Source organism: Anthonomus grandis, chromosome 1 (assembly GCF_022605725.1).
Source record: "Anthonomus grandis grandis chromosome 1, icAntGran1.3, whole genome shotgun sequence".
NCBI classification, from domain to species: domain Eukaryota; kingdom Metazoa; phylum Arthropoda; class Insecta; order Coleoptera; family Curculionidae; genus Anthonomus; species Anthonomus grandis.
The window spans coordinates 6,087,914-6,115,066 of record NC_065546.1 but is presented as its reverse complement, the minus strand read 5'-3'; the positions used below and the strand labels follow the sequence as shown (position 1 = coordinate 6,115,066).

General features: G+C 30.2%; 2 protein-coding genes across 3 annotated transcripts; both read right to left on the bottom strand.

The window, feature by feature from the left end:
- Window positions 1–826: 826 nt before the first annotated feature.
- On the bottom strand, window positions 827–27,153 carry LOC126734579 (L-lactate dehydrogenase-like). Of its 2 annotated transcripts, none has more exons than XM_050438271.1 (6): window positions 26,917–27,151; window positions 15,647–15,786; window positions 14,181–14,343; window positions 13,823–14,125; window positions 13,522–13,763; window positions 827–1,524 (listed from the first exon to the last, which is right to left on the bottom strand). In XM_050438271.1, the coding sequence occupies exons 2-6, from the start codon at window positions 15,770–15,772 to the stop codon at window positions 1,360–1,362; spliced, it is 999 nt and encodes a 332-aa protein (XP_050294228.1). In that variant the 5' UTR covers window positions 15,773–15,786; window positions 26,917–27,151; the 3' UTR covers window positions 827–1,359. The 2 variants fall into 2 exon arrangements, with proteins under 2 accessions (XP_050294228.1, XP_050294238.1); XM_050438281.1 differs by lacking the exon at window positions 827–1,524 and adding an exon at window positions 3,516–3,941 and having other exon boundaries at window positions 26,917–27,153.
- On the bottom strand, window positions 22,487–24,552 carry LOC126734570 (uncharacterized). The gene is made up of 2 exons (XM_050438261.1): window positions 24,225–24,552; window positions 22,487–24,156 (listed from the first exon to the last, which is right to left on the bottom strand). The coding sequence occupies exon 2, from the start codon at window positions 24,069–24,071 to the stop codon at window positions 22,935–22,937; it is 1,137 nt and encodes a 378-aa protein (XP_050294218.1). The 5' UTR covers window positions 24,072–24,156; window positions 24,225–24,552; the 3' UTR covers window positions 22,487–22,934.

The following is a 27,153-nucleotide window of genomic DNA, read 5'->3' as shown; positions in this document are numbered from 1 at the left end:
TAAACTTAATAAAGAAGATGATTGAAGTATTAAATATTTGCACAACCTTTAAAAGCATATGACGTTCCTGGTAGATTTTGGCTAAGATTTAATAACGGATTTGTATCAGGAAGAGGAAAATCCTCTTTTGCTAAGTCTAAATCATTCGTTGCAGGTTGAAAGTTTATTTTGTCAATATGCTTGGTTGCTGGAATGACTATATTATCCACAGGTGGTGATATTAAAATACCAGATAAGATATTTATCGATGTACTTGCTTCTCTTCCTAACAAAATACCAAATATTAGTATACAAAAAAAATAACTAAATATATTAGCATACAAAGGCACTTCTTAAAATGTAAAAGCGACGATTAAGTAAAAAATACTTACCACCTTGGCTATTATTATCAGCAATTAATGCTAAATTAACAATTTTTTTGCCCTTGATGACATACTAGTTTTTAATACACTTGCAGGATAACACTGATAAAATCAAATGTCGTACTCGGGGCAATCGCTCTCTGCCAAAACAAAACAACAAAAAATTTTGAGGTTAGAAACGGGGTAAGTACGGCATTTGGAGATTCAGAGCACCAATTCAGTAAACTTTAGTTTTCACGTACTTGTCACAAATGCTAGATGGCGTTAGAGGTTTTAAAAATTAATTTAGCACTTAGCACATTTGTGCATAAAAAAATATCATTTTAAACTTTGGGATGGTGTAGCTAACTCAATTTGACAGAAAAATACACTTACCACATTTGCGTGCTACTCCATCGATATCAGCTCTGAATTATATCAGGCTGAGGTGTATAGTTAAATAAAACCGCTGAAACATTGTTTGAAAAAAAAACAATTTTATTAAACAAGAAAACAAATTCGGCAAAACAGTAATATACGTTTCTATAATATAAATAGACAAACATGACGACACTATAATTACTGAGAATGGTAATAATATATAATGTATACAAAAAATATGCTTCTGGAGTATTTTGATTAAAATTTACGTATAAAAAATTTTAAAAGTTGAAAATGTAAAATCGAAATCGATTTTTTTTTAATGATTTTTTTATAAGAGATATCGAATTTTTATCAAAAATGCTATATTTGTAAAGAGGTAGTCAAGTTTTTAAAGTCTGTATTTGTAACATAGTTATGGATTTTGAAAAATCTAACCAATAAAATGCAAATATTAATTAAATAATAAGGAAACAATACATACAATATAAAAACACTTTTAGCAACAAAATATAAGAAAAACAAAACAAAAAACTATATCAACATGAAAATACTTGGGACTAAATTTTAACACTTTACTACAACACCTATTTTAGCTTAAAACTGCTAATAAAGCCAACTTAAAACGACATGATTTCTAAAATTTTAATCCATCTTGGACTTGACCCATAAGTGCTGCAGATTTTAGTAGGGACTCATTTTCTGGCGATTCGAGTCTTTGTTTGACAATATATGATATTCCATTTTCTCCAATAACTGCTGGGACTGACAGAAAGACATCTTGTTCAATCCCATGAAGTCCCTGAAATAAAAAATAACATATACATTTTCTATTATATAGTTATATCGATATTTTACTATTTCTTATTATTTATAGTGGGAAGGAGGATTATAGTAATGTAAATATATATTCTTATTATTTATAGTATGCAATTTTGGAAAGCTAAGTTTATTTTGTCGCTAGATTTTTCACTGTACATCTTGACGAATATTTGAAAAGATTTTTACCAAAATTTCTTACAAATAACTTAACTCCAATTTAAAATTTAAAAAAACTCAGCGTTCCTTGAAATCTTTTATACATAGCAGGCTTCTGCGGAAAAACCAAAAATGGCCAAATTTGCCCTTTTAGAACCAAAACCTTTAAGGTTATTTCAGGAATTTTCTAAAATGTTCAATCATAAATAATGATACTATAAAACAATTATCTCTATTTAGGAAAATTAGGAAAAATTATATAATAAGAGTTGAAATCTTGACCTTTTTTGATGATTAAGAATGTAATATATATTCTCCCAAATAAAAAAAAACCCTTTTTCAATCCAATATTGATCTCTAAAACTATACCTAAACTGAAAGTTTATGTGTCGACCTTCTTCTAAAAAGTTAAAATAAATGGATCCTAACGTAAGAGAAATACCACACGCTCCAGAACTTTTATAAATTTGGAATTTTTGTCATTCCAGTCCCCCATGAAGAAAAGAAGGAAGATTCATTAAAAAATATTGGAATTAACTTTCACAGTTAAGAAATTATTTAGGCAGCTTTTACTGAGTCTAAAGTTCTAAAAACGCATTAAGAATCTACCCTTTTAGATATTTCTAATCTGAATAAAGCTTTGGATTTATGTCATCATACTAAAATAAATTAGGATATTTGCACAGTCTTCTGAAGTTACTTAATGTAAGTTAGCACAAACTTTTAATCTAGTTCTATTTTAAATTGTTTTTGTTGTAATTTATTGCCCTTTCCCATTGTACAGTTCTGTATTTATTATTGAAGAGTCTGTCTTCATTATTGTGCTCCTCTTTTGTTCGTAGTTTGGAAAATCTCAACACTTTTGTCGTAATGATTCCTCTAGTTATTTTGTTCTTTTTTTCTGTTATCAGGGCTTGAGAAACCTAGGATCTTATGATCTACTCTCTATTATACTATACTATATTCTGCTCTAATGATCTACCAAATTTCCTATCCGACGATTCTCAGTGCTGAACTAAGTTTTTGTTATTAAACCTTTAAGGAACCGGATTAAAAGTTTTTATAGTTTATCTGCGAAATATTGCTGTCAAATCAAGCTCTTTAAAGACGAGTTATTTTTTCCGCTTTTAATATCGAATTTCTTTACACTAAGTGGAAATGAAAAAAATATGCGAAAGTTCCGTTTTATTACATTTTAACTAGATCGACAAATATTTGGCACAGTTTGGGCCAATCAAACACTGGTAAAAAAAATAAAATCCAACAAGCAGTTTAAATCTATTTATTGAAAAAAATAATGTTTTTTTTCAAAAGTGGTTTACCTTATAACTTTTTCAATTTATGGTGAAAATCTAAAATTTATTTTCATAGTCTATGACGTAAGTCAGAAAAGAATATTATTTTATAAATTTGAATAATAGTAACATTTGTTGATCTTTAACGTTGACTCTTATAGACTATTATAAAGCTAAAATAGAATAAATGTTGATCATAAACATGTTTCACACACTGAAATCATAACAATAAAAATAATTTTAATTTAATAAAAATTATCTTAATTTATTAAACCAAGTTTGAAAAATACTCCATAGGCATAATCCATAATTATAAAATACAAAACACATAAAAAAAATTTGTTCGAGAAAAGCAGTACTAAAACTAAATACATTTAATTTCCTACAGATAATATAGAAATCCTAATACAATTAAAAAGTAAAAACATCTTACAAAAAAAATATTAATATAAAATAATGCTTTAACCTATGGCCATATTTCACAGCTTCAGCAATAGGATTGCAAACTATAGCGTAAAAATGATATAAAAAATAAGATTTATTTATATAAGAAAATAAATGCTAAAGGAAAAATCTATATACCCGTTAACAAAACATAGAACTTTACCACAACAGTGCTTATAAAACTCAGATGTTAAAAGCTATAAAATAAATATTAAAAAAATGCAAATAAATACTTAAAAGTGCAGTCTTAAGAGGAATACAAGGCATATAAGATATGTTCCAAACTATTTGACAAATTGAGCCATCATTCACCTCTTATACAATATTTTCTATAGTATTAAAATTTCAATCCGTTCTGGACCTCTTCCATCAGTTTAGCAGATTTTTGCAGATTGCTTTTCTCATCCTCGTTTAACGTTTGGGTGACAACATGCGATATTCCGTCCGCACCAAGAACAGCAGGAACAGAGAGAAAAACATCGCTCGAGATGTCATGTACGCCCTAGGGTTTAAAAATGTTGATTTCTAAAGGTGAGTTCACTTTTACACATTGTGTTCACTTATACACCACAGAGTGCACAAGCCAATTACAAAAACCAACTTACTAAGTAAAGATATTTTACAAAACTGGAGGACGCTCAAACAAAAGCTCATTTCAAGTATACAGAAACTTATAAAAAGTCCATTAGTAATAAAGAGAGAGTGTTTCCGAAAACCGCTACTTCGATGTTATAAAAAATATTAAAAGAAAACACTACATTTTGTTAAATTCTATAGAATTCTATATAGTATGCCCATTTAACCATATATGCATCTAGTTTTCTATCTTAATAGTTTTCCAAGGAGTCACCAATTTCAGCCACATTGTATAAGTTAGTAATGTTGGCGTTAGGCTTACTTAACATTTGATTGCGTAAAGTGTATAGCTAATTAAATAATTTTGCACCATTTCATAAAACATATAGTACATTAATTAGGTTATGCTCATTTAACATGATACTTAACATCTACGTAGTTTGTCTGTATGGTTTAGGTGAAGTTACTTGGTCAAGCTCCAAAATTGAGTTTGTATAAAATACAATCAACATACTACATATATGCATTAAAATAAACTGCAAAACATACAGAGTATCCATCTATAACCTGACACATTTTAACTGCTTATAAGTCGAGAACGGAAAATGACAACAATGTGCGGTTTTCACAGAACTTCATCAATATTTTTAAAGTTTTTTTGACAGTGTTGCCACGTTTCAACATTTACCTGAAATGAAGTAAAAATGGAGGAAAAATATTGACGATTTTCAAAGGCCGATTTCTCACAAATTTTAAATGTAACACCCTGTACTTTTTATATTCACATGAAAGCCTGTTAAATCCCCTTTCTGAAAATGTATAAATTGTCTTAAATTCATTATTTTTTTTACAGAGCCAATTTTAGTAAATGACACCTTTTTGAAAATTTTCGTAGAATACATATTCGGTGATTGATCAACATTTTCTGGTAATTGCCTATGTATCGATTTAGCATAATCATAATTAAATAATTTGCGCTATTGCCATGTCTATAAAAAGTATTTATTCTATGTATTAAATTACAACTATTTACAACAATTTTAACAACAAACAATTGAAGAAATTAGTTTTAATTTATAACTAATAAATTAGCTGCTGAATATGACCCCCATTTTGCTCGGAACACAAATGTAGACGGAGAAATAAGTTGCCAAAGGCATTTTGTAGCATTCGCGGTGTAATTTAGTTGGAAACGTTTACTATGTTGTTGCGCAGTTCATCCAAACTTCATCCAAACCTCAATTTCTTGGGGTTGGATTGTAGCAACGGTCTTTTACATAACCCCATATACAAAAATCTGGAATGGTTAGATCGGGAGAATAAGGTACCCAATCGATTGGACTTGCTCGCCCTATCCATCTGTTTCCAAAAGTAATGTCTAAGGAATCCCTTGCGACGACACCCCTGGAGAAGTGTGGTGGTGCACCGTCTTGCTAGAAGTAGACCGTGTCTAAAATTCCATCCGGCTGAAGTTGAGGAGAAAAAAATGTTTCCAACATATCGGTGTAATTGTTTCCATTCACTGTTGCTTCTTGAAAAAATGGCTCATAAATTTTAGATTTCGAAACTGCACACCAAACGTTCAGCTTAGGAGAATCTCTTTTAAATTCGTTATACACTTGAGGATTTTCATCCCCCCAAATTCGGCAGTTATGCTTATTTACTCGACAACTGATGTGAAATGTTGCCTCATCAGACATTATTAAATTGGTATCCGGCTCATTTCTAAAAAGATCTAGTAGTGTTTCGCACATTAAATATCTTTTTTCAAAGACGCGATTTTCGATTTCTTGGAAAGTTTGAATTTTGTAGGGTTTAAACTTAATTATTTTTAGAATTTTATGTACTTTACTTTTTGACATATTTGTCGTTTGAGCTATCTTCCTAATAGATATTTGGTTATTGTTTAAGGACAACACTTCTTTTACCAGCAAAATATCATCCAACAGATTATCTTGTGCATTTAGGTTTGTTCTTAGAACTTTTCTTTTAACTGTTCCTTCCTGGGAAAATTGGCGTACCCAATGAAGTATAGAATTGCGTGAAGGTGGAGCCCTTTCAAAAATCAGCCTATCTAATCTTCTTCTCGTCTACGTAACTGATTTGCATTCACTAAATAATAACACGCAACGTGCCTTTTCCCGGGTGGTAAACATATTTAAACCTTTCAAAATCTTTAAAAAATGCAACAATACGGGAAAATTTTCAAAAAGTTGTCGTTTACTAAAATTGGCTCTGTAAAAAAAAAATAATGAATTTAAGACAATTTATATATTTTCGGAAAGGGGATTTAACAGGCTTTCATGTGAAATTAAAAAGTACAGGGTGTTACATTTAAAATTTTTGAGAAATCGGCCTTTGAAAATTATCAACTTTTTTCCTCCTATTTCAGGTAAATTTTGAAACTTGGCAATACTGTCAAAAAAAACTTTAAAAATATTGATGAAGTTCTGTGAAAACCTATGAAAACATTGGTGTCATTTTCCGTTCTCGACTTATAAGCAATTTTAATGTGTTATGTTATAGATGGAAACCCTGTATTACGATATTTAGTGATCGATCCCCGTATATATTTACGGCCGATTCGAGTCTTTCCACGGCAGCCCAGCCCGTTCAACAATCAATATTTGTCAAATAAAGACAGAGAACCATTATTCTATTATTATCGTTATCTATAACGTGACAACGTGAAACAGTCAAAGATACGAGAGTCTCTTGATGCTGCTGGGATTGAATTGACTGCTGGGAATATTAGCGAGTGAAACAGAGTCGCGCGCTCAAAAATAGGAAATGCTATTTTATTTTATACGTTTTATTATTGTTATTTTACATTTTTCTCCAAATAAACGAATATAAGTAAAATATTAACTTTGTGCCTTGACTCAAAGCATTTTAATTCAATTCAAATTCCTATTTTTTTGAAGAAAATGGGGTTACCGTTTTAGTAACGTATGAACGTTACGTTAATATGGTAAACACCTTCTTTATCCCCGAGTTAGAAAGAAGACGTATTGACCGTAGCCGTTTGTGGTTTCAGCAAGATGAAACCACTGCACAGGCCGCCAGGGCATCCATGGCTGTTTTTAGCATTTAATTTTAAGATTAATGTCAAGAACCATTTAATTTCAAGATTCGCATTTTTGTTAAACTGCTGTATTTGGAATAAAGTAATTTATAATATTGTTTGACAAGGCCGGTTAAACAAAAAGAAAAAAATAGAGCCGCTTTTAAAATTCATTAAATTTACTTTCTATCTTTGCGCAAAATTACTTGTTTAAATACTGAATGATCTATAAAAAATAAAATAATTTATGTTGAATTAAATATTTTTCTGTCACTAAAACAAGAAAAGGAATGTTAGTATATTATCAATGAAATCAACTTTGAAAAATTAAATTAAATATAAAAAAACCAATTTAGTTTTTCAAAATATACATAGATTTTGAGGAATTTTATTGCAATCTAATTAAAACCATTAGTAGTTGTCAATTATTTATATCCAAAAAAAGGTTGGTTAACATGCCAAATAGAACGATTTCATTTAAAGGCATTTCATAAAGTTCATAACCAAATTCTCTTGAACCTCCTTGTTTTTGACTTTTATTGTATAAGCTCCAGTTAGTTCCGAATCCATATTAATAATACTCTTATTAATTTCATCCTATAAAAATGCACTAACCACACAATACTACATTCCACCTCTTATGAATAAATGAAGAAACCACAAACATCATGCTTTTTTTAGTTGAACAATATATAATGAAAAAGCTTGGCTACAAATGATTACTCTACGTGGCACAGTGAACACAATTAATTATTGTACAGCTTGGGTTACACTTTTTAAATGTTTTAATGCTTTAAAAGTACAACTGTTCTTTTATAAATGTTCAAAGTAACCCATTCAGTACATATAAGCAATATAAGTAAACTTAAAACTAGATTAAAGCGTCATATCTGATGAGATTTTATATACATATATTATGGCACAAATAGCATAAAGACAGCACCATATTTTTGCTTTTAACGCTATAAAATACATTAACTGCCCATATTCTCAATTATTTAATTGTTTTTTGACTCCTATCGACCAAAAAACATTTCAACGTCATAGGCCCAAAATTCCCCTTTGTATAGGTACTTTATACCTTTTGTCAGTAGCTTGCATAGAGGTTTTTTGGTTGATTATTTTTTTACATGACTAATTTTAAGCATCGAGTATAAAAGTAAAATTAATAATACGAATCTTAATTAGGTTGATTAATTCATACGCAAATAAACTCGTAGCTTTATAAATTACAAGTTTTCAAAATATTTAAATTGTAGTACGGCCTGTGACAGTACCAAGATTTTTTCAATCGTTTAAAAAATACTCGTAACTCTAAAACAGTTGTTTGTAAACGCAGCAACTTGTAAGGAACTTTTTGATAAAGAAAATTAAGTTTCATATGACATAAAAATTTAGAGCTATTTTAATATATAGTTCTTTATGAAACTAAAAGTTACTATATACCCTCATAGCGTTTTTAAAATGTAAGCACACATGAAATGTAACCAGATGCGGAAGAGCAGCGATTTACCGAAAGGATTTAATGCCATTATTTTTTAAATGCAGTTGTTTATGTTTTTTTTTCAAAATTGTCAAGCGAAACGAAAAGTATTCATAGTATACACTCTTTTGGATCCGCAAAATTTATCTTTTAATACAGTGGACTTGACGCATGTTTGATACTGACAATAAGTAGTAGATTACTTGACGCACTAGTGCATATAGTATTTTAGTATTTGAATACATTTTGACAGTAGAAAAAATGTGGAATGTTTTTAATGTGCAAAGCACCTTTTTTTACTCATGTTATGGCTATAACCGCCTAGGGCTTATGCGACAATATTTACATTCATAAAAAGGGTTCACTTTACACACTTGCGGCATAAATAACTATTTTATAAGGTTTGAAAAGTTAATTTTCTTTTACAAAAATTGTCAAAAAAGTTTTTTCTACTACCGTGCGTAAAGTACTCACTTTACACACTTCCCAGGGTTTAAAAAATTTTCGCTTTTTTCGCACTAGTCCCTAAAAAAGTTTTTTCCGCACTAGTGAGTAAAAAGTTATTTGACGTATATTTGACATTTAATTTATAATTTGTCAAAAAAAAATTGATGTTTTTTTTACGCACTAGTGCATAAAGTAATTTGGAATTTTTTTTTTTTTTGTTTTCTTCGGTAGTAGAAAAAAATTTGTATGTTACACGCCTACGGCCCATGCGACAAATTTCCCATTCATATAAAAAAGGAGCATTTTACACACTAGTTACATAAAATAACTAATTTACTAAATTTTAACAAAAATCAGGAAATGTCAAAATGAGTAATAGGAGTGTTAAAAATTATAGGAGTGAATTACTTCAAAAAAGAAACTAAGTCAGCTACTAAAAAATTCTAAGTCAGCTTTGTCTACCCTGAAAACACGGATGACCTCAGACTGATAAGGTCCGTGGCTGGAAAAATGCAACATGTAAGCTCATACAGAAATTTATTTAGCAATAAATATCTCTTTTTGCAGAAAAAACGCAGATAATATCGACTTAATATAAATAATAAGAAAGATATCAAAATACCTGACATTTCTAGATGTTAGCAAAGCATTTCATCTCATAGATTGTCGAATGCTCCTGACAAAATTACACTTTTATGTTTTTTCTCATAATGCAATAGGGTTTTTTGACAATTTCCTAAGGAACAGGTCTGGCTGTATCTCTATAAGCAACTACACAACGGAACGGAAGTCCAGCTACATGGCAATATTAAGACCTGTGCCACAAAGGCCAATACTGTCTCCTTTATTATTTTCTATTTATGTCGCAGATATGAATAGTCATCTGCAATATTCCACTTTACAGTAATATGCGGATAACTCACAGTTATATTTACCAAATGCGCAGGTTATTAAAGAGTGTCAATCGAAACTCAGTTTAGATATTAAAAACATTTTTCAATAATCCAAGCATCACAACCGATTACGATAATACTAACATTCAAATCGACAATGTTAACATGCCCTTAATAACCAAAACTGGCAATTAGAGTCTTATAATCAACATAAACATCAACAACAAAATAATGACATTGCCCCAAAAAACGAAATATATATTACCTTTGCGACAATTTAAAAAAAACACCAAAAAACTCAAAATGCATGAGATATTCTTTTAACATTCCATACCGCAATCTTATTACCACTTAGTTGATTTCTAATAATATTCTTGACATAAAAAACAGAAACATCATTTGTATTTATTGATGTTTAGAATAGTTAAGAGTAAAAAGCCATTACCTAATAAATTGGCTAAGTCGTTTTGAAAATACCCAACAAACCCACAATTTTCACCCGGCTAAATACAAAAAATCGTTTACTGTTATTACTTTTGATGCGTGGAATAACATTTCTAATGCGATCAAATCTTTTTCAGTAAGAGGCTTTCATAAATATATTAAGAGTATGCCTTTGGAAGCTCAAACTTTGGCTTAGAGGCGTTTGTATGTGTATACATGTATAAATAAATATAACTATAGGTATATTTTTTTTCTTACAATTAAATTGATAATTTACAAAAAAATTAAATTGATTTGCCGAACTTGTTTAGCACCAAAAATATTAGGGTTTTCATTCTTTCTTAATATTAGGGTCTCTTTCTCTTTTTCTTATTTAGCTTTACCGCTCTCTTGTACCATCCCTTCAATTACCTATTAATTTAGTTAAAGTTACCTATAATTTTTTTCTCTCTTATTGTTTTGACTTTTTGTTTGATTTCTTAATTTTTTTTACAAGACATGTTTTTTAAACAACTATTTTTGTACAAGAAACATTTACTAGGAAAAACATACTAAGGGGTTCCAAGTATTGCAATACTGTAGTATAATATAATGAACTTCTCATTATTATTAAAGGGTGGTCCCTCACTGAGCTTTGTATGTTAAGCTCAACGCTATTGGTTACATGAAAAAATCCCGGAACTATCCAATTTGTCGTTTTGGTTGGCTATATTTATATAGTGCATCCGTAAAGTAGCGGATAAATTCAATAAATATGAAATAGACCGTTTCTGAAAAACATGCTCGAACCCGTCGATTTTAATATGTGGTTTAGGGTTTTTCTACGTGGAAATTAGATATGCAAGGTGACTCAAAAACAGATATGACGTCATTAATATGTTTTTTAAATGGAAACCACAATTTTTTGATGCAGAATCAGAAAGAACGCATTTTTTTACAGAGGATATGGTACCAGTGAATAGTGGTTCCAAAAGCAATTTTGAACAAAAAATTATGATAAAATGTAAAATTAAAGAAAAACCTTTTTAAATGACACCTATCTAAATGTTTGAATTAAACACCGTTAACAACCTGACAATAACCAAGGCGATTTAAAAATTCTTTTTGAACGTAATATTTCTAATTTCCTGGCGTATTTGTTCTTTTAAATCTTCGAAACTCATTGGTTTAGTGATATACACATTACTTTTTTAGTATCCCCATAAAAAGTAATCGAGGGGAGTTAAATCTGGCGATCTGGGTGGCCATTCAATGAACCCTCGTCTACCTATCCAACGATTTGGAAAAACTTCATCTAGATAATTGCGAACGGGTAAAGCATAGTGTGGCGGGGCTCTATCTTCCTGAAAAAAAGATCACGTTGGTGCATGTCGGGTTCTTCCAAATTCGGATACAAAGTTATCAGAGCGGGGATAGGATCATTTTGAAGAAAGTCCAAATATCTCTCACTAATGAGAGTTTCATCAAAAAAGTAAGGTCCTAAAACTCTTCCTTCCACTATACCACACCACACATTGACTTTTTGGGGGTGTTGTGTATGACATTCTGTGAACCAATGAGGGTTTTCGGTCGCCCACTATCGACAATTCTGTCCACATGGCCGTTTAGAGTAAACGTTGCTTCGTCAGAAAATATTATCCGTTTTACAAAATTATTGTTTTCATTAAATAATTGCTGCATTTGCTCACAAAATTCATTTAGACGATCAAAATCATCTTCCGTTAGCTCTTGAGGTAAGAATATTTTATAAGGGTGGAACTTTGCTTTTTTCAATACTTTATAAAACAGTAGATCGCGATAAATTAACAGTAGAAGCCGCGCCTGTGATTGTGGCTTTGGAACTATCTTGGACTGTTAACAGAACGTTAAGCTTATCTTCTTTAGTTATTGAACCCCGACCAGCTTTCTGAGTATCCCGAACATGCTTGAATTCACGAAACTTTGCTTCAACTCTGCTTACCATGCTTTAGCTAACAGACGACCGATCAGGTTCAGGATGAGTTGCATTAAACAACTAAATCCCCTTCTTTTGAGTACGCGACATGTACCAATCATCCGAAACCAATCATGCACAAGATTTCGATTCTTTCACGTTCGGTTAATTTTCTCATATTTCATACAATAACAGTAGGTAATAAAGTGTAGTTACTAATAAAACGCAGGATGACACTGCTTTCGCCTCTCAACAAGAGTGTTTATTCTTCACTTGCAAATGTAAAAATATTTCAAATAGTTGCACCAAATATATTCACTTTTTGACACTGACAACAATAACTTAAAAACCAAAATACCAACATTTAATTTAAATAGGTTTTCTTTAATTTTATTTCATCACTTACCATATACTTTGTAAAAAAATGCGTTCTTTCTGATTCTGCATTAAAAAAGGGTCGTTTCCATTTAAAAAAACATATTGTTGACGTCATATCTTTTTTAGTGACCCTGTATATTTAGTTGCCACGTAGAAAAACCGTAAACCCAATATTAAAATCGACGGATTCGGAATTTTTTTCAGGCGCGGTGCATTTAATTTTTAATCCATTTATCCACTACTTAACAGATGCGCTGTACATTTAGAATCTAATTTTTATTGTCATACACAGTAGATTGACACATTTGGTAAATAATTTTTTTTTTTTAATTTGCTTATGCAGACATATATTAAATTATAAATGATTCAATATTCTTAATTTTTTATTTGTTTTTTTTTTCAGTTTGTTAGTGTCTCTTATACTGCCATTTACATATTTTAAAGTTTAAAATATCGTTAATCTAACAACTCCGTCTTCTCGAGCTGTGTGACTTAAAGACGCTTTGAAATCAGTTAGTTTCGCATCTGGTTATATTTAATCTGTGATGTATGTACGAAAAGTGTGGAAATATTCACAATTTCAAATCACCAAATTACGCAGCTTTGCCATAATTCAAACCACCTTTTATGTTTTACGGTTTTCGGAATCTTGGCACTTTGTACATTCTTTTAAATAGCCGAAAATATGGAGTTGTCTTCATTTAAATGCGACATACATATGAAGATTGAACCAAGCTGATTTGATCTCCTATTTAAAAAATAATCCAAATTGGTTCAATTCTTCTTGTAGTGCATATGTTTCAAAACATAATTAATTTTATACAAATAAACATAGGGACGTAAGCAAACCCTTTTTTAACGTACCTTCACATAAGTGGATACAGCATGGACATTATTGGAGTTCCTCAGTATGCTCGATGCCAAAGATGCAACACTCAAGCCAATTGCCCAAGAGGTGTAGCCTTTCAATTTAATTACGTCATAGGCCGATTGAATCACTTGCTTGTGAATATCTTTCCAGTTTTCTGGGTCATTTTCTGTGCCAATGGCCGGGTTGATTTCCCTTAGACGGACTCCAGCTACGTTAACACCAGACCAGATGGCCACTGAAAGAATTATGCAAGTTTAAACACTTCATCTGTTTATGTCTGTTTCGATGTATTACCACTAGAATCTCCATGTTCGCCAATGATCCAGCCATGTACACTCCCAGGTGCTACTCCAAGCTTTTGGGAAATCAAAAATCGGAATCTAGATGTATCCAGGTTAGTACCGGATCCGATAACTCTATTCTTAGGCAAGCCACTCAATTTCCAGGCAACATAAGTTAAAATATCCACCGGATTGCTTACTACCAGGATAATAGTATCTGGAGAGTACTGGACTAGTTTAGGAACAATGTGTTTTAGGACGTCTGTATTCCGTTGGACTAGATCGAGGCGAGATTCCCCTTCTTTTTGCCTGACACCTGCAAAATTTCTAATTTTATTTAAATGGGACTAAGCAAGTGAAGTATAATTTACCAGCAGTGATGATACAGAGCTTGGAGCCAGCCGTAACAGCGTAATCAGTATCGGCCAAAATTTTCGCATTTTTTAAGAACAAGGCTCCATGTTGCAGATCCATCATTTCTCCTTTCAGTTTATCAGCCATGACGTCGACTAGGACTACCTCGCTAGAAACTCCCTGGAAATTTAAAAATTTAAGACGAAGAATCAAGTTTAAAGGATGATCAAAAAAATTGTTGAGCATTGAAGTAAAGAAAGGTTATCAGAGATATAAATAGAAAATGTATTTTCCTAGATTTTCTATTTATATCTTCAACGGAAGCCCCAGTGGGGCACTGGTATTTGATGGGGCATCAATGAGCTGCCCTTGGAGCTGAGAAGGATAAAATAAAAATTAGAGCTAAAATTATAGAAGGAGCAATACGAGGATAATAAACTAAGTAGCCATATATGAAAAACGAAGGACCATGCCCGCTGGCTTTGTTCTATATCTGGGTGATAATGTTTTTCAAATTTGTCAGGCTTAACAATAAAACATGTCTGCCAACTAAAGATTTTTTATTACCTTTTTGAATCCGTCATTGAGATTCAATCCTGATTTCCTGCTTGGTGTGAATCAGCAGCAGTGATTTCATTGTGGAAAATCACTCAGGAATATAGTTGTAACTAGAGACGGTTGATTTGTGGATATTATTTGTCAAATTGCTCATTTTATTGAACGAAATTCGCCAATTAACAACCAAATACCATGAGACTTAGAAATTAGATATTTTGATTGAATTTTTTTCACAGTACTGTATCACCATATGTTGGACCAGTGACCCTTCCAAATTTGTTTTCCTTTATCAATCATGACCAGAAACAAGACATAAAAATGAGGTAAAATATTTTGAAAAGATAAAAAATTGCTTCCAAAAGCTTGGAAATCGAATAACATTTTTCCGTCACGTGCCTGGAAGAAATAAATAGTTACTTGAAATTCCTGAAACTTTGAAAATTAGTCCAAAAGTCTAGAACATACATAAAATGACTTTAAATTTGTGAAATATGTAAAAAATTACTTTAAAATAACTCGAAAACATGAGATTGTCAAATACACAGCAACCTATTTGAATCGGGATTAATTTTAATTTTTGTTTGAAATTGTTTTTCTGAATTAGTTGACAATTAAAACTCAGCAATATTTAAATAAAAAGTAGCAGTATTTAAAGGATTGAATTATTTATTGAACATTTATTTCTCATTAATGAATAAAGTTGGATCTACACAACAGTAACTTATTAACAAAATAATAGTATTTTACCGTAGAAAATCAATCTATAAGAAGTTCAATTTTTATGGCTGTTTAAAAATTTTTGACCATAAAATATTTCCGCAGAAAAACAAATAATGACGCAGGAAAATTCATCCTAATAGAAATCATTTGATGATACACACGAGTCATTTGGTGATAATTTAAATAGAGTCAGTAAAATATTTACCTGAGATAAGATGGAAAAGGCACAGGCCATCCCAACCTGACCCACACCCACGACGGTAACTTTGTTACCTGAATCAACAGCTGGTTGGGAGATGAGGGACAAAAGGGCCTGCTTTGTGTCCACCATTTTCAATAATAAATCTGAAAATAAACAACACTATTAAAAAAACTAACTTAAAGTATTTAAATAGCTTATTTTGTCTTTTTGTAATTTTTGGTTGTTATTATTATACATACTAGTGATAATATTTAATTATTAACTCTTACCACACAAATTAATCATAGGCTAAATATTTTTAAAAGTTCAGTGGCTTATTTAGAATCTATTTTAGGAGTCAAAGACCCAATTAATTATGATTGTGTATGTTTGAGATAAATGGATACTAGAAATCTATGAGTCTATATATATATACGATAAATATATAATTATTTACATATGATAAAAGGTTACGATATTATTTGATTTTAAAGAAACCTTATAGTGCTATTGAAAATAAAAATTAAAATGGCTATTTCTGGAGCTTCTAATTTTAAATTTAATAAAATACTTTCTTCTAAATGTATATTTATGGACATTTATATATAAACCGCAATCGTAAAATTCACTTTTTATATGTATATAAAAAATGTCACATGGTATTATTTTATTATCATATAAATGAATCATGAAATATATTAAAATAGATTGATCAATTGATTCTATTTTTAGATCAGCATATGTTATACATTAATATTTCTAAATTCTATTCATTATGGGAATATGACTGCATAAACAGGTTTTTTATTTATATTTTATTACCTATTTTAGTTTATTGAATTCTACAAAGGCGATAAATACCACTGACGCGGGTCACAGGAAATCATATCCATAATAAAGAGAAAAAAAAAATTCAGGACTTTTAGCCTTAAATCACTGCTGTATATAACCGTTAAAAAAGTATTTGAGACAGATACCTTCGCATTTTTTTCTTTACAACTTTGGTCGTTTTTATCTGAAAATAATATAATTTTATTTAATTTATTTACGTCACCTGTTTAATTATTATATTAAATATTTTATATATTTAGCATAAGTATAATATAAAATATTACCAAATATAGGCTACATTACAAAATTTAATTTATAGGTCTGTAGGTTTATGTATATAAGAAGGAAACTTAAGTAGAAATTACTGAATATGGTATCTGCATACTGCAATTTTTTTCATTTTACTTTAATCCACTTTAATCCAAACAAACTATAAAATATATTAATTATTATTAAATTAATTAACAGTTGGGAATATATTTTTATTTCCCAATCTTTTTTTCGTGTATCTTCACTTTGGAACTTTAAATAAGGATACATGAATTCTATTTTTGTCTCAAACTCAAACTCAAAAATGCTTTATTGTCAATATAAACATAGAAGTTGTAGACAAAGCCAATAGACTGTACATTAAAGGAATAAAAACGAGAAACTAATTTAAAATAAAATAAAATTATATAAAACTTTGAAAAATACTTAAATGCTAATCATTAAAAAATTCACCTAAACTATAGTACGTTTTACTAGCAAGAAATATTTTCGTGCGTGTACGTAGGCTTCTTTCAGTCTTAAGTTGTCTTATTTCTAGTGGAAGTTTATTAAACAGCTTACTACCTCCATATATGATAGAGCTACGGACATACAAAAAGCGGGCGACATAAGTCACGAGGCTTGGCCCCACATAGATATCTAATGGCCCTTTTCTGGAGTACAAACACTGAACTAAAAAGTGAATTTGAACATGAATCCCAAAAGCAAATTCCATATCGAAGGTGCGACTCGATAATCGCGAAGTATGCAGATCTGGCGATAGAGAAATTAAGACTGGTGGCAATAACCTTAGGGCGTAACAGCCTGATGAGACTTTACTACATACATTCACAATATGGTCTTCAAATTTAAGGAACTTGTCTATGGAAAGACCCAAAAACTTACTGAACGGTGGCATGGTGATGGCTTCATTAGTTAAACATATATCATTTGTATTACATTTAAAATTAAGGATATTTGTTTTGGAAACATTAAATGGCAAAAAATTTGCATCATTTTTTTCCTTTGGCCTCCATTTGAGAAACATCAGAGTCGTGCCAGAGGATGGTGGTATCATCGGCAAACAATGTAAATTTGCCAGTTACCTGCAGTTGTGGCAGATCGTTCACATAAATGAGAAAAAGTAAAGGACCAAGTACTGATCCTTGTGGAACACCCACATTTATATTAAGTTCCTTAGAGATACCACCATTAAATTTGACAGCCTAGACACGATTTGATAAGTAGGAACGAAACCACTCAAGGGCAGTTCCTCTGAAACCATAGAGCTCCAGTTTCATCAGCAGCACTCTGTGACTCACGCAGTCAAATGCCTTGGACAAGTCACAGAATACCGCTGCTGCAACTTCACCAACATTCAGTCGGTTGTACAGGTGCTCTAGAAAGCTAAAGATAGCATCATTTGTGCCCACAGACTCACGAAAGCCAAACTGCTGAAGACTCAATAGGCCAAACCTATTTAAAAATGAAACCATCCTCAACGAGCCGTTCCACTATCTCTGCTAAAGTAGGCAATAACGCTATAGGTCTAAAGTTAGAAGGACAGTCGCGATCGCCACCCTTGTAAAGAGGAACAATCATTGCTCTTTTTAAGCACTCTGGGAAAACTCCAGACATAAATGAAAAGTTCATTGACTCGGCCAAGACTTGCAAAGCAACAAGAGGTAAAGCAGAAAATATTTTAAGAGAAAGCCCATCCCAAACTGATGAACTCTTATTCTTAATATTAACCATTAACTGTTTAAGTTCTTCTACACTTGTGGGGGCAAAAAAGAAAGATTTGGCTACTACCACATTGCTGAGATAGCTCCTGGGATCTATTTTTTGTGAGAGATTGGCTGCAAGGTTACTAGCAATATCATAGTAGAGGGAATTGAGGACATTGGAATCTAAGGTACTTGGAATAACCAAGACATTATTTTTGCCCCTTAGCTCATTTAATTCCCTTTTGCTCTGTTGGAGGAATTATTTATCCTCCTTTGAAAGTAGGTCCACTTAGCCATTTTGATTGAGTTTCTGTAAATCTTGCGGTATCTGTTATAATAATTTAAAAATGTTGCGTTGTTCATAGCGTATTTCCTAATGTAAAAAAGGGAGCGCATATTTTTCCCAGATACTCGTAAACCCTTAGTATACCAAGGTTTTCTATTTCTTTTCATAATATTGACAACAGGAAAAGCAGTGTTAAAATTGTTTAATACTATTTGATGAAAGCTAAAATTTATACTTTTTATTTATACTTTTTAATATATTTTTTTTATTTAAAGATTGTGTTTTTACAATATGACTTAGTAGTTAATTCCACTCATAAATTTAATAGTTAAACAAATAGAAGATATCACCGTATACCATCCTGTTTAAGTTATTATCATTTTTAAAATAATCTTAAGCACTTAAAAGAAACGTTGTTATATTGGATTTTTTTTTACAAAAATTAGTTAATTTAAAACATATGGCTTAATCACGCGTAAATTCAGTAGATGAGGGGGTATTTTTTTAAAATCATTTGACACGTTGATTTTATTTTTGGATCAGGCATATTTTTACATCAAATGTAAATATACCGAGTGTCACCAAAAATTGCGACAGAAAGAAAAAATTTCTTAAAAGGAACCTCCTAAATATCGTTGCTTTTTTGGATTCTCCGGCAAATTCTGAACATGTTTTATTTAAAATGTTTTATACCAATATTCTACTGTTCTCGCAATAATTACGTTTAAATAATAATTAGAACACTTTATTGCAACATAAATTGATAAATTACGTTTCCTACTCATTCTCAAAATTTATTTCATTAAATGCTAGTATATAAGTATCCGCCATTAGCAGTTAGTATTTCAAACCAGTTATAACCATTTATAACCAGTCATTTCAATTACCTAAACCTTTGTCAGTGAATATTTCACATAGACTTGAAATAGGTGCCAATTACTTAAAAGTTCAACTGTATTGTTAACTGAAAATATTTACAATAGCTAAAAAATTTACGAAAGAATCGAAATATTAATTAGGTATATTTGGCTGAGGATATATTTGGAGAAAATTAGAAGTATGTCTACATTCAGTAGGATTGAAACTAAGTGGAGAGATAATCTCTTAAGAATCTTCGCAGACCAGAAAGGGCTGGCGATTCTAATGATTAAAAACTGGATATCCTGGTTTCATTACACGAAACTCTAAACCTCTCAAGTACCTGCTCTAACACAAACTGTAACAAAATTATTAAAAAAAGAAAACCACACTAATGAAATTTAGTTTTGCCAGATCATGACCGAACGAACTGATTATAGATTAGGCAAGTGAAACAGATATGCTTTTCAAATTTCAAAAAATCTATGGTCACTGGACTTTAGTCAATTGGACTACTTTCTTTAGGGTTATGTCAAAAAAGAAGTAAACAAAGATAAGCAACATACGCTTGACATTCTGAAAGATCCGATTTGTAATGTAATTAAGAATATTTTTCCAGGCACAGTCGAAAATATACAGCAAGATTTCATCGATCGTCTGGGATACTGCAAAGTTGTTAATATCTCTCACGTTCAGTCTGAAAAATATATATGGAATGTATTTTATCAATTTACTTTGAAATAAAGGGTTATATTGTCAAAATATACGTGTCCGAGAATTAAAAAGAAAATCCTTTCTCTTTTATTAAATTTATCCGTTATTAAATCGCAACCCTGTATACTGTACAAACTGTTGTTTTTTAATAATTATTATAAATATTTATTTGGTACCAATTTTATATTATATAAAAAAAATGTGAATTTTAAAGTTAAATGATGACTTCTGACGATAATTGAGAATGATAATAATGAGAAAATACCTTTTGATGCATTGAAAATGCATACCAAAAATTACTAAAATATCTATAAAGGTTTCACAGGTATTGTAAAAAAACATATATATTTCTTCAATCTTTACCACCCGGTATCTCAAAAGTTACGCCTTTTAGGACATACTTAAAACTTACCCAAGAATCAACCCCTGAATTTTTTCGCATCTATTTATTTACACCCTTTATATTACACATTGAGATTAACTTTTTTTTTTATGTTTATAGCATATGTATATATTTTGTGAATATTACCGTGGCCTGCTAATCTATAACCTATACCTTCGATATATACATCGTACGTCTCTTGGTGTCATTTTAGGAAGGTCACTTTGACGTCTTTATGTCGTCTTGATTGGTAACAAAAAAACAAAATTTTAAAGTAATAAAAGTAGTAAAAAAATTAAAAAGAACAGACAATGTCGAAAATTCACTCTAGGATCACCTGCACCGTATTTACTGTAAAACAAATACGTACTAAGGTGGCTTGCTTTACAAACCAATGTTGTGTTTCTTTTTGTGTTCGGTGTTTGTTTCACGTTTTGGGTGTTGAACCTACTTATCATCTTAAGAAATGGCCAAATTGAATTAGGTCAGGTATATTATTTTACTGGCTTCTGCCATGTATTCATGGACAAAGTGGGCGGCCTTATTGTGCAATAAATTTTTTTTTATGGCCTTTTGCAGTTGCAGTCTATCTTCACACTCTCCAAACTCCGTTTGGCAAAGGGAATCATTCTTTTCACATTTTGTTATTTAATTTAACTCTAAGTTAAGCAATAAAATTATTAATTTCTATTAGAATGCCTTAAGAACAATATATAATTTTTAATATTTTTTTATATAAGTGTATGTAAAAAACTACATTGGTTATATTGTAATATTTATTTCTATTTGTAATGTTCTGCCGCTCGAAATATACCGTTTGTATACAAAAAAGTTTTATTTTATACAGCGTTTACATCTTGATTTAATCTTGTTTACACATAAAAAAATACAGGAAAACATGGCATATTTTATCGGCGTGAACTTTCTTTCATTAAAACTAAAAGTTGTTAGTATTTTTGTGCCGAATGTTGCCTCCTGTTCTCTTTTCTCCTTTTTTAGGGTTTCCTTGACCAACGCATATATGTGTTATTTTGTTATACCTACTTACAAATGAATAAATAAATATATAAAAAATATTTTTTCTCAATATTCAAGTTCTCAAAAACTTTTCTAAGACCTTAAAATTACGTACTATTAGTCTTTAAATGTCGTCCTATGTATGTATTTGACGTCTTCCAGAAGCCTTTTTCAATTCCGTTTAAGACGTCTTTTAGCCTTTATTTAGGACTTCATTTCGGATGTGACATTTGTACGTTACTGTAAGGTAGTAAGGACGTCAAAATGACTCGTCATGTAGACCAGAAAGTAAGAAAAACGACGAATTCAAAACGTCATTTTGTTACCTAGGAAATTATGCATATATGGTATATGAGGCTGTTATTTGCAAAACTCCCTCTTTGCTATTTGATTTACTTTCCAGGAGCAACAAAAAATATTTCAGCTTTCATGTAAATTATATTTTCGGATTGTTATATTTTTTAACCAATACAAAATATTCATTATTATTAAGTAGTAATGATCGTAAATTTGAATCTCTTACAGTTTTTGAAAAAAAAAATTTTTTCGCAAAGAGAGAGTTTAGCAAATAAAATAATGACAGAAACTCATTAAACTTTTTTTAAATGAAAAGTTTATTAATTAAACAAGAAATAACTCGTTACAAATATTAAAAAAAGTTTTTCAAATAACAACATTAAGTTTATAATATTATATTAAAATATATTATAATATATATTATATAAAATATATTATTAAGTATCTTCTTATTCAAAAAACCAAGAAATAATAGGAAAAAACTAAATAATTTTACTGTCGGTTTCGTTTTCACACAAATCTTGGTCACCATCACTTGTTATCGTACTTGCAGCACTTTGCTTTAGGATATTTTTGTAGAAGCCTAACTCTGGTAGTTTTCTCCAGTCTTCACCATAATGCTTAACCAGTAAACTAATAATAGAAGCTGTATCGCCTTTAAGTTTGCTGCTTAGTGGTACTTCACCTGGCTCTAGGGATGAAAACGACAATTTTTTTACAAACACTTTTAGGCGTTCCTGTGTTATTCAAGTAATTAATCTCACCTTGAATTAAAACTGTGTGTCTTTTTATGAAAAATAAATCGTTTTGCGTTGCTAAATTTGAAATGCCAGGCTCCAGGAAGTTTTACGATTTTTTTTGCTTCAGTTTTCCAGTCTTGTACGGTCCAGTCAATACCTATTTTTCTAACTGTAGCATGTTTACTTATTATAGCGTCGTAATGACTGGATTCTACAATAACGGGTATTTTTTTATTACCTTTTCTATTAATCCGAAAACTCTATCTGGGGGGATAAAAGAGTGCCCTACAATTGGAAATGTGAGCTCAATATTTTTAATATTTTCTGGAGATTCTTTAAGAAGCCAGTAGGCTAACATTGTCATCATAGTTGTGTTTTGTCCGCCGCACCCATCAGCGAACAAGTTAATTTTTGTGACAGACGGCTTAAATATTTTGGTGTTTAATGTATGCCTAACTGCCGAGGCTATTGTGTTCGCATTTTTTTGAGTATCAATTTCCGGCCATAAATACGCGTTCACGTTTGCAGGTGTTAACTTGGTGTTAGACGTTCCAGAAACTATAGTAAAATTGTTGTAATTTATTTGCTGGCTGAAATATGCGGCTTGGTCTAGTAATCGAGGCAGGGCCAAGTTTTTCTGGCAGTCAAAGGAAAAAGACATTGTGTTTGGTTTTGGATGTTTCAAGAGACGGAAGAACGCCTTTGCCTTCAATAAATGAACGCGATTCTCTGTTGTTAACTTATATCTTTTTTCAGCTGACGTTGTCAATTTTAGTTGCTCTTTGAACCGTAGGCACGTTGAACAGCAATCTGTAAGTGGAGTTCCAAACGCAATATTGTAATTTGCATTTACGAATTTTCTAAAATAACTGATTCTAACGTGCAAATCCTCAGGAACGCGTTGTTGAGAGTAAGTATAAGGCTTTTTAAAATTTAAATCGCATGGTAAATAGACACGCACACTAGTCTTGCTCCTACAATAGTGAGATTCTGCACATGTTAAAGATTCTATAAAGTCTTTTATATGTTTATGTTTTCCATCGTTCTTGCGACCTACTCTGTCCCCTCCTCTTCGTTCTTTCGGGAGCTCTCCATTTTTGACAAAATTACGAAGTATTCTTTGCACTCGGTTTCCACTAAAATTCGTAATGCCTAGAAACGCATTTTTGCACACTCTTATCAATTTTCCATCTTTCAAACGAACATTGTATTGAATCGAGACTTGAGCGTGATTGGATTTTCCTCTCTTCGGTTTATGTCCTTTGCAACAGTTCAGTATGAGGTTATCCTGGTCTATTTTAGATGTAGATTCATACATGTATCCATGTAATTTTTTAATTTCATTCATTGTTAAAGTTCTGCAAAAATACGGTTATCCGGGTTTACCATCGTGACCACAAGTTGGAAAGTTTGGAAGCACGTGTGGTGTATGTCTGAAAATAATATAATTTCAGCTAATTAGTTACTATTAAACCGATTGAGGGCCTTTTTTAAGCCATACCTATCCCTTTTTTTAACAGCCCTAGCGTAGTTTTCCGGTTGTCGATTTTTCTTGCGTGCTTTTCCTCTTGGAGAAGGTAAAATCTTATAATCATTATTTAACTCATCCATAGCAGCAAATCGCACCAAAAATCAATTGATATTACACGTCAATACACAACGAAATTGCTATTAGAACTAAAAACATTCGATTCACTCTATTAGTTAGTCACGTAGGCACAAGAATAGCGTGCTTATTGGTTGACGAGCAAATAAGCAGTTTTGCAAATGAACTGTGCAAGCAAAGAAAGAGTTTTGCAAATAACCTGCAAATTTGTACTAACTTTTATATGAGAAAGAGGCAGTTATGAAAGATTTTAACGACAGTAATACGTTGAACTGGTACTGTTGAACTTGGCGAAAAAAGTGAATTTTGATTATTTTGTCGATTAGAGACGTTTGCAAATAACGGCCTCATATCCAGAACATATTTCATGGATATATGTACCTATATACCTTAGAAATATTTATTATGTATCCTGGAATATCAAAAATGTATTTGTATATTTTATAAAGATACATGTAATAGATGTTTATGAGACATCCATAAAATATAACCCTTAGATATAGTTTAAATATCTAGTATATTCAGTATATACACTGTATTTCATATCCATAAAATAAACACAGCAATAAAAATAAACATTGTATGTATCTACGTCAGGATATTATGAATATACATAGCATTTACATATAATATATGTTTGCTATGTGGGGATATAGTAGAAAATTGCATTTATAAATTTAGAGGTCAAACAAATGTCAAAAAAAGAGAAACGTGATTTTCGCTTGTTATTCTATTAAAATAAAAAAAAAATAGGTAAAAAGCCTTTTATACATTTCATTGAGGCAAAAGCCATTAAAGCAAGAGTTTTTTTTAATCAAAAAATTCTGTTAATTTTTTAACATTTATGTCATAATTATCATAATTGTTTATACATTAGGCTGATTTATTAAAATATGTTTAGAGAGAATTTTAAATTGATAAATCCTTTTAGTTATTGAGTATAAACATACAAACTATACTAATATTAATTTTTATATATTTTTTTTTCTTGTAAAAATTATTGTTATAATAAGAAAATTATACTCAGTCAGGATATTATGAATATACATAGCATTTACATATAATATATGTTTGCTATGTGGGGATATAGTAGAAAATTGCATTTATAAATTTAGAGGTCAAGCAAATGTCAAAAAAAGAGAAACGTGATTTTCGCTTCTTATTCTATTAAAATAAAAAAAAAATAGGTAAAAAGCCTTTTATACATTTCCTTGAGGCAAAAGCCATTAAAGCAAGAGTTTGTTTTTAATCAAAAAATTCTGTTAATTTTTTAACATTTATGTCATAATTATCATATGTTTTCATAATTGTTTATACATTAGGCGGTTTTATTAAAATATGTTTAGAGAGAATTTTAAATTGATAATTCCTTTTAGTTATTGAGTATAAACATACAAACTATACTAATATTAATTTATATATATATATTTTTTTTTCTTGTAAAAATTATTGTTATAATAAGAAAATTATACTTTATCTTATTTATATTTATATCACTTAATTTTTAAGTGATGATGATTGATCATCATTATGATGTGCAACTTAGCAAATTATTATCCAGCTTATGCTAAAACCCTTATATTTATAAAAATATAGTTGTTTATATAGCAATTTAAAAAAAATTATGATAAATAATAGCTAAAGTTTAAACTAAACCTTAAATCATACCTGACTTAATCCATACAATACAGGGTGGAGCAAAAAGAAATTAACATAATTGCTCAATTTTCGTATTTTTTTTAATTTTAGAAAAAAAAATTATCTCAATATTTTTTTTATACAGATTGGGTATAATAATATAGAAAATTAATTTAAATTATTTTTTTAAATTTATCCTCGAGATTCTGGAAAAAATTAAGTCTTTCTCTGATGCTATTGGAAAAAACGTTTAGGATATCCTTCAATGAGAAAATTTATTTAAAACCTTTAATTGGAACAGATTCATTTTAAATTTGAAGACTACTGTAGAAATTATTATAATATTTACTTGTGATATTCTCATCTGAATATCTATAGTATATGGGTGCTAAAAAAAAGTAAATTCCAGTTATGTAGAGGTCAAACAAAGGACAAACAAATAGAAGAAATTGGCTTAGAATGTCTCTCTAATTTATACAGTAAAATAATTTACCAAAACTAATCAAATTAGAATAAAGGCCACTAAGGAGTTTAATACTTTTTTCATTAAAAAAATATTCTTGAAAATTATTATATGTATATGTATATACTTATAAATGTATATATACTCTGTACTTATACATTTATATAGAACTGTATATTTTCTAATATTTTTAGCACAAATTAAATATATTGTTTTAATAAAATTTATAAAGAATATACCTAATTATTATTAAAAAAAAATTAATTATTAAACTATATTACTAATTTTATAGCAAACAGCAATAAATATTAGAATTAAAGAAATATTAATAGCAAAAAAAGATTTAATACAGATAATACGAATTTTGAATTTATTTAATGACTACGAATATAATATATGTATTTTATAGGTAGAGATGCTAAGAAAAAAAAACATAAATAACATTAAAATTAAATAAAAATATATTATATATAAAAAAATATTTACCTATCTGTGAATATTCTTCTCAACAAATAAAACCGCCGGTTTTCAGTATTATTCAGCCTAAACCGAAAAAAACCGTACGTGAACGTAAGTATATATGAATCGACTGAACCAAGGTGACCTTAAGCGCCACTATATATATAAAAGGAAGAGGGAACATCCACGCCCAGTATATACAGCGCACGTTATAATGTGCCAAAGAGAGACGGCGGATTCGAGGAATGGAACGAACCAGGGAAA